The sequence below is a fragment of the Typha latifolia genome, chromosome 1 (genome assembly GCF_019914945.1).
Source record: "Typha latifolia isolate L0001 chromosome 1, TyphaL0001v2, whole genome shotgun sequence".
Taxonomy (NCBI): Eukaryota; Viridiplantae; Streptophyta; class Magnoliopsida; order Poales; family Typhaceae; genus Typha; species Typha latifolia.
In genome coordinates, this window is record NC_133086.1 from 18519550 (window position 1) to 18527974 (window position 8425).

The following is an 8425-nucleotide window of genomic DNA, read 5'->3' on the forward strand; positions in this document are numbered from 1 at the left end:
TAGGCCAAGTGAACCGCCGTCAAAATCCAAATCCCCTAAGGTTGACCTCACCTTCTCCCATATACTTTGACCCTTTCGTGATGCCAGGACTATTCCAACTTCTTTCCGCGCGCTAGACTTCGCTATGTATAAAACTATAAATAGAATTCTAGAGCCTAACTTCCAAGACAAAAATCAAGTTAAATTTCTCAAGAACTCGTATATATAAAGTGATGCCCGGTCTTCAGACAGTGGAGGTGATCACCACGAAGATCATCGAGACGCAGTTTGTGGAGACCGACGTCGCAAATTTCAAGACCGTCGTGCAGCAGCTCACCGCGAAGGACTCGTCGACGGTGGTTAAGACGGCGCCCAAGATGCCGTCGGCACGCAGAGCAGGAAAGAAAGTAAGTTGTGCAGAGGTTAGCAGGGGGACAGAGATGGAATGTTGGAGGGAATTGGCACCAGAAGATGCGATGGTGGGTAGTGATCAATTTGCTACCGAGTTGGAAACCAGGGAGCCATGCTTGGATGAGTTGCATGCGATGTTAGTCAGCGAGTTCTCGTAGTGTAATTAACTACTTTGACATATAATTAATGAAATAGTTATATAATTTATTTATTTTTATTAAGAAAAGGAAATTGTTGCATGGGAACATGGCGCAGATCAAAGATCTGGCCTTCTAACTTTGTTCAAGTATTGGGCCGGCCCACATTGGGCGAGCTAGCTAATTTTATGTCTCATGTCTCAAGTACCTCTATTAAGGCTATCATTAGATAGTGTTTTAAATGGGCCACCTGTTTGGTGAGGGAGATTATCCGAGATAAAGCCTCCTCTATCCCAGAAATCTTTGCAAGACTGGTATTAAAAAAATGTAATAAACTATCCCATGTTGTTAGTAGGATAAAGAAAATTGGAATAAGTTTTGTGATGAACTATTAGCCCGACAAAAGGCAAGCTACACGATCATGAGGGTCGCCGGTCAAAACCCCGTCAACGGATCAATTTACTCACAAACTCTGCGACAATGAACGACCAAATATTGATATTTAGAATATTAAAAAATATTTTTATATTTATCTTTTACAGGATCGAATTCATATTAGACTTGTGCACTAATCTATGTTTAAAGCGGGGCCCACCATCCGTTAACCCAATATCTTGTTTCTTTTATCTCAATCTAATTGTTTCGTATGCAGGGTTTCATGTTACTTTAAATTCCTCTCTGTACGGCAACAATCATTCCTCATCGCTATATAAATTTGTTCTCCGTTAAATTGTCTTCGTCGTTCCAATATGAGCGTCTCTTTTGGTAATCTCCTCCGCTCTCTGTAGTTGCTAGTTGATTTGTTGTTCCAATTTAACTTCTTCTGCTTAAATAATCAGTAGTTTATTGGTATGGAGCAGTGGATTTCTCTCGCTCTAGGGTTTTTGCATAAGATTAAGTATTATAGTTCTATTCATGAGTTACAATATGTCCAAAACCTAGTAGTAAAAGTATTAATTTATTGTAAAATGAATTATTTAAGAAGAACTGTTCGAATCTTTGATTGTATACTTGTGTGTGTTTTTTAAGAACTTCAAAGTTTGTAGATTGATTGGATTTATGGTTAAAGGAACATGATGGTAGCATGTGATGAGCGCTTTCAAGAAGTTTTAGCCTAGGGAGAATTTACATGCATTCTTGGTCTTTTCTTAGTGAATATTTTGAGAGTCCGGGACTTTAGGGGTCACATAGCATCAGTAATATTGGGGGTCATGGACTGATCATGCTGAAAAGTAAAGATCATAAATCATGGTTAACATTATCTGTAGAAGTTGTCATCGAGGAGAAAGTTTGACATGAATCAAATACATTAAGAGAAGTTCTGGAAGATTCAGGAAGAGAGGTGTTGGAAGTTCCAACGTTTGTTGAAGTTAAAATATACAGAACAGGTTGAAGTTCTTTTATTTGAATGGATAGTTGTCACTTGCTATCTGGATATTATTTAGTTTCATATAATTAGATTTGCCATCTCCATCATGCAACAGCTCAGTACTTGTGCTATGAGAGCCTGGATAATCCTTTGCTCTTGTTAAATTTGGTAAAGGTGGTTCTGTAGATGGCCTTTAGATCTTTTTGGCACACAACAACCACTGGCTACAATAGGTAGGAAAATCCTTTTCTCTTGTTAAGCTTTGTAAAGTTGGTCCTGTATATGGCTTTTAGATCTTTCTTACACACCTTAACTACAGACTACAAGATATAGACAAAACATTGGTCATTTTGGTACACAATAACAACTGACTACAAGAGATATAGAATAAGTGTATGACGGATTTGAGAACATGCTATGCTAGGGTATAGAGAAAGCTCCATAGAGCACGAGGCTCTTGAAAATGCAAAACAAGAAAAGTTCTGTGAACTTCATTATTGGAAAGATTGTTCCCAAAGAATTATCTTTAACACTAAGTAGAACAAAGCAAATCTTGAGTGAAAGCTAACATAAAAGAGTAGTCGAATAATATGAGTGATTTTATGTTAAGCACGTATTTATGTTTTTTTTTAACTTTTCTATGTTTTCTAGTCATTTCTTCTGTTAAATTCTTGACCAATCATACATCAGGTGTTTTTGGCACTTTGCATGTTTAACTTTCAATGTGTAAAGTTTGTTTTTGTCATTCAAATCATCATTTGCAGCTGCAGATTAGGACACTGCAATCTGAATAATTTGTATGCAAAGGAGGCGGACAAAGAATTTGTTGTTCCTCTCTCTTATAGTAAAGGTTTCACATGGCTACATTTGGAGCATTGGAAAACATATTTTATAATTTGGAAAAACTCCATGCATGTAAAGGAAAAAATGTCCAGGTCTGTGTTTGCTATCATATACTTCATTTCAAATTCTCTTTCTGCAGATATTTTCTTTTGGCATTATGGATGGCATTTTTTGCACTCTCAACTCTGATAGGATTTAGCACTCTTAGTTTAGTGATTTATTTTATGTTTCTGAGGAGGTCCTTTTCTGCTGCGTTAGATCAACACCAACTGGTTCAATGTAGCTGATAAAAATGTTAGAGAGCTACCTGATGAGGTTTCAACTGATTGGTATGAGAGTCCTACTGGTGGTAATGAAGTGCCAGTTGAGGAGTCATTTCCATCAAAGATTAAAGGTTTTATTTTCTTAGCCAAACAAATGATATTTTTGATGATGCCTGATTTCCTGACACCTTTTTGAACTCTTCTATGCTTTTCTGCTAGTTCCCGAAGTCTTTTTTTTATCTGAATATTCCCAAAGAATTTAGTTTGAGCTTTTTTTTTCTTCTTATTTTAGTTTCTTGGAAGTTCTTGCATGCATTAGATTAATGCTACCCTTGGTGGAATTAAAATTACTTCAAGATAAAGGATTTCTATGCTCCTTCCATTCATATGCTTGTTAAAGCCTAATCTATTGTCAACGTTTTGGACTGACATGGTAAAGCAGAGGTACTGCTGGTCTGCCTTCCTCACGGAGTATATCAACATGCCTTTGGTAACTAGTATTGACTCACTCATCTTGCAAATGATAGGGAATTATGCAGGATTTGAAGCATATTACATACCCTGTTCCTAACTGATTGACCTTTTGGCTTAACAGTTCTGTCTACCTATATGTTAAATGTTCGAGGAATTTGGACAATACTTCATCTTTGTTTTTCTTCCATTAGCCAACTCGCAATTTCTGTCAGTTGCATTGGCTAGCAGTTAAGCAACCAGTTATGCACAAACTCATGTTCATTTTAATTGCCTAGCTAGTCCTTGAAGGCAACCGTTCTGTGCTTATCTTTTTTGAATTAAATGAAGAATCCATCGATAGTCTCCACTTCTCTTATCCTAGCTCTGACGGGAGGACTGCACCTTAATAAGAATTAACTTATCATTCCACAATCCCCTCCTTCCTCCATGTTTCTTTTGTAATATGTAATTTATTTAGGATGTAGGCTCATAATTAGTTATTAACAGATTTCTGAGTGGGGATCCATCGCAAATACTAAAGCAAAATCCCCTCGATTGGATTTGTTCTATTCTCATCTTACATCTGGGGCTGCCAGTGGGCTGAATTAGTTTGTGCATGATCAGGATGGTCATGCAAAGTAGTGGCTGAGCTCAATCCAATACGAAACAAGCCCGACCTGATCAGGCTTGAAGATGTACCAGGCCCAATAGGCAGTGTTGGGCTGGGGTGCTAGTCTGTGCTATAGCTGAACATATTTCTATTCTGACTTTTCAGGCTTCCGTCCGTATTGACACCCTATGTACATTAACTACACAAGATACTAGTTTAGTGCAACTAATTTTCCGGCACCAAATGTCTACCAAGTGATGTAGATGATGCTAGTTTGGGTTTTACAGAAGTCTCGCTGTCACACCATGTTCGTAAGCATTTGCTCTACATGCTTTAGAATTCATTTTGTAATTCTTACCGCTGAATTACTCTAGCAGTTGTTTCCATCTAGCATGGATGTGTCCAATGTAGTTTCTTAGCGAAGCTCTGTCTTTGCAAAGTTGTTTGTAATTCTCATACTAGCTACTATTCTCAGAATGTTGATCTGTTGTGGGCTGAGGTTCATATTATCCTCCTATAGGGCCATAGATGTGAATACTGTTTGTAATTCTCATATGCTAGGTACTATTCTCAGAATCTTGATCTATTGTGGGCTAAAGTTTCATATAATCCTCCTATAGGGCCATCGATGTGAATACTGTTGGCATCCATCCACGTACTTGATCCCATGTAGTTGCAACTACTCCTTTATTTTTTTCTTTTTCTTTCTGTTCTTGCTTGTCGCCGTAGTACATACAATAATGATAATTATATAATCAAGCTACTTCATCTTCATGCAGCAATGTAACTTTGTGGAGTATAAATACGGAATTCATGCATCCACCTTCTTATTCATTTTTGTGATTTTGTAACTTCCTCCCCTTTGACAACTCAATTGTTAACTCACTCATTTAATTTCTACTAATTTATCACATATATAAGAATAACTAATTTATTTAAGTCATGCAACATTTTGTATCAATGAGTAAATCTGTAATCATTTGCTTGTTATTATCATGATCATCTCTCCTTTCATGATTACAGCTTCTCCAGAAATACCGTATAGCTTCAATACAGATGGAATATTCATCGATATTGATGTGACTCATCTAAAAACAGAAATCACAGGAGAGTTTGAGAATGTAGATCTTCAGGATATGTGGAATGATGATGAAGATAATAAACTTGCATTGACTTCATATCACGAGCACAAAAGTAAACTCTATAAGGTAATTTATATTTTTTTCATTTTTTATTAAATAACAATCTTAGTGCAGGTGTTAGATGAAAATTTTCACTTTTAACAGAGAAAACTCTGGCTCCCCTTTATTGCAAAATTGGGACGGTCAAAGGACAACGAGGATGCTTACCATCTTATTGATGTGGGAACACATAATGAACAAGGGATTTCCCCATCATCGGCTTCTACCATTCTGGCCTTCGATGATTCAGCGGAATCACTCTGGGAGCTCTTGTAAATCATCGAGAAGCTCCACATAATTAATATTTCGATCAAAGCTATGATCTCTTCTAGCCTAAAGACAGGTATATCGATGCTGTTTTAAATTAGGTCATGACAACATATCTCACATAGAGTAGTCTGCTGAAATACTAACCGTAGGTGGTTGAGTATTAAGGATATTGTAATACAGGACAAAATCCATATCATTTCAATAGATTAGGTTATTTGGTAGTACTTTTGCTTGAAAGTAAGGCCTTGATGATTAATTTTCGAAGTTGATCTTTGTTAAATTTAGAAAACAACAATGTAATATTGCTTATTGGAGGTGTCTGGTTCCAGGGCCAATGCTAGTTTTCTGTGCATCAAATTTCATCTTGGTGTGCGAAAATCTTACTCGCTTCCAGATTGTGCGGTTGGTTAGGTTGAGAATAAATTCATGCTCATAATCGCAATTTATTTGCACATCACAGTTACATGTTTTCCTTGTGCAAAATTACTCTTATATTTGCCATTTATTATCTTGCATTCCTTTTTGCAAGAGGTGCTATAAGAAATGGCTCCTATCTTAGAATGGATGGATTACAGTATGGCCCTCTAAGCCAACCATTGGCTATGTATCGATGGGCCGCCTCTGTTAAGTGAATCCCATCCCAGCTTAGATAAGAAGATGGATTGGGGCAGGCACTTGCACCACTCATGCCACACCTCTCTCTTTTGTTGTAGTTGTATGTGCCTTGCCCTGCTCCACAGCAAGTTCTAAGAGCATATCTAAATCCTGCAGCATTTGATACAGTTAGAAAGAGTAGATTGAGAGTTTCTTGCAGCAGTGTTCATTGGAGAAAAAAAGAAGAAGAAGATAACTTCAAAGTTCTGAATCAAATGAATGAATTCTGGACCTCCTGCTCCTGGTATCAGTGAGAATTTGAGACTTTTTACAAATTTTAAACTTGTAGAAGATATATGTACTTAATCTTCTATAATCGATCACCAAATTAGGAAACCATTAACCCCGGGCAATTTTCATGACATAATAATCCAATACAAATTTAAAGGCTTTAAATGCTGTCCTAATTAATCTTTTCCAACCGTACACCTCTAACGAAAGCTTCTCTTTTACTTCCACTGCATATGTACCAATAATAACTCATTTAGTACTTTAAAATTTAAGCAGTTAGAAAACGATAATTTTATATTTTTTCTTCTAACAAAAACTATACCAAACCAAAAAAAATTAGGAAAAATAGATTACTATAAACTAAGAGTTGTTACGGTTACTATCTTGAGTCAGATGGTCATATCCTATCTTGGCTGGAACTAATGCCGTGATAATTAAAATTGCGTTATATATATATATAATTGATTTTTTACGTAGATATCATTTTTTTTCCCGGTGCCGGGAGAGGATTGGATTGCTGGGTTTGGCCAGCTCACCATCGCATGTACACAGCTTATAAGAAAGAGGCACTGAGGAAGACTCTAAATTTGACGTTCTAACTTAGTATTCATCTGGAAGACCCATTGAAGTGTAGTAATTAATACTGGGTCAAATAAAATAAAATAAAATAAAAAAACAAGTAGCATACGAATGAAATAAACATACCGAACTTTTGTGGATTTTGCACCATTTCCATGATCTGGTTGTAGAAATCTCCATACATAATCCTCGTCGATGGGTACTTATTTTGTAGCCTAGCTAGTGCTTGCCTGAGCAATGAGTTGTGGTAGGTAGACAAATTGTTGAACCTTCTTAAGCATCCATTCTGGTCATAGTCTCCTTGGTTAGAACTTGGGAACAATGTGAGGTATAAAGGGAAGCATCCAATCGGTAGAACTCCAGGTACCACCAAGTCCACTGCCCCCAGATTAATCAATTTCTGTACACCAAAAAAAAAAAAAAACCGAACGATGAATAATATTCCGGTGATATTCCGGCCTATGTCATGTCGATCGACGATGAATATTATTACCTCGACTCCGTTGGAAATGGCATTGATTACATTAGGCACGTATCTCCTCACTACGTCCGGACTCCGACCGGAGAACACATTAGCATTGTAATCGTTACCTCCGAATTCTCCGACTACGAACAAAGAGTTACGAAGGTACGCTCTGCAGTCTGTAATCAATCGACATCTATTCAGGAGTAGAATTGGAAGAATTAATTGTTGAAGTTTCTAACAGAATGAGAAATAATTCTCACTCACTCTTTGCGGTGGAGCAAATAGAAGACCTGAGTTGCTCGAACCATTGGATCTGGGTGTCCAATGGACCATTAACCCAATTGTTCCGAATTTTGTTACCAAGTCCAATCGATTGGAAGAAGGCAAAATCGAGTGAGGTAGCACCTATTATAGCCATATTTGCACCTCGTTGGAAGTTTTTGCCACTGCCTTTAGATGGTGGAAGTAATGGCAATCCAAATGCCTCCGCTAAATAGTACAACAACGTGCATGCAAAATTATGAGAATATTTATTTATTTATTATTTATAATAAAGAATGTGTAATTTGAAACATAAACACATATAATTAAATTTTTTTAAGTAAAGTTGTTTTGGAACTAGTATCGAATGTAAAAGCTAGTTATTATCCGTTAGATTAAGATTATAAATTTTAAAAGAGTATTAAAATATTTGACTATATATATATATATACATAGGATGACAATGTGCATAGGCAATTTAATACCAAGGAAGTCTACGACCAAGCGGCCATCCGAGCAGCGGCAAGTAGGGCGGCCGAAGAAGGTCTCGCCGTAAGGCCGCTGCGCCACAGTAAGCGACGAAGGCTTTTCTGCGATGCAGAGGTTTCCGGTGTCGGAAATCGAGTCCCCGAAGCTAAATATAGCATTGTAAGTTTGAGAGGAGGAGGGGGCGAAGCAGTAGGAGAGAAGGAAGATAAGTAGTAGGATCCTCATGTTA

General features: G+C 37.2%; 2 protein-coding genes across 3 annotated transcripts; one reads left to right on the forward strand and one right to left on the reverse strand.

The window, feature by feature from the left end:
* The first annotated feature begins 1051 nt into the window (after positions 1–1051).
* Positions 1052–5975, forward strand: LOC140796852 (uncharacterized). 2 transcript variants are annotated; one of them, XM_073150002.1, is made up of 5 exons: positions 1053–1292; positions 2661–2831; positions 2998–3133; positions 5089–5273; positions 5352–5975. In XM_073150002.1, the coding sequence occupies exons 2-5, from the start codon at positions 2754–2756 to the stop codon at positions 5520–5522; spliced, it is 570 nt and encodes a 189-aa protein (XP_073006103.1). In that variant the 5' UTR covers positions 1053–1292; positions 2661–2753; the 3' UTR covers positions 5523–5975. The 2 variants fall into 2 exon arrangements, 1 of the variants encoding a protein (XP_073006103.1); XR_012110546.1 differs by lacking the exon at positions 2998–3133 and having other exon boundaries at positions 1052–1292.
* Positions 5944–8425, reverse strand: LOC140796842 (GDSL esterase/lipase At5g45910-like). Its single transcript, XM_073149991.1, has 5 exons — positions 8193–8425; positions 7711–7935; positions 7474–7622; positions 7107–7380; positions 5944–6281 (listed from the first exon to the last, which is right to left on the reverse strand). Exons 1-5 carry the CDS (start codon positions 8419–8421, stop codon positions 6067–6069), a joined length of 1092 nt encoding a protein of 363 aa, XP_073006092.1. The 5' UTR covers positions 8422–8425; the 3' UTR covers positions 5944–6066.

Excerpts from the sequence above, each read along its gene's own strand:
- LOC140796852 (XM_073150002.1), top strand. The coding sequence starts at position 2,754 with ATGGCTACATTTGGAGCATTGGAAAACATATTTTATAATTTGGAAAAA. Across the intron at positions 3,134-5,088 it reads ATTTCCATCAAAGATTAAAG|CTTCTCCAGAAATACCGTAT; the intron begins GTTTTATTTTCT and ends TCATGATTACAG. Across the intron at positions 5,274-5,351 it reads ACAAAAGTAAACTCTATAAG|AGAAAACTCTGGCTCCCCTT; the intron begins GTAATTTATATT and ends CACTTTTAACAG.
- LOC140796842 (XM_073149991.1), bottom strand. The coding sequence starts at position 8,421 with ATGAGGATCCTACTACTTATCTTCCTTCTCTCCTACTGCTTCGCCCCC. Across the intron at positions 7,936-8,192 it reads CTTGGTCGTAGACTTCCTTG|CGGAGGCATTTGGATTGCCA; the intron begins GTATTAAATTGC and ends TGTACTATTTAG. Across the intron at positions 7,381-7,473 it reads CCATTTCCAACGGAGTCGAG|AAATTGATTAATCTGGGGGC; the intron begins GTAATAATATTC and ends TTTGGTGTACAG.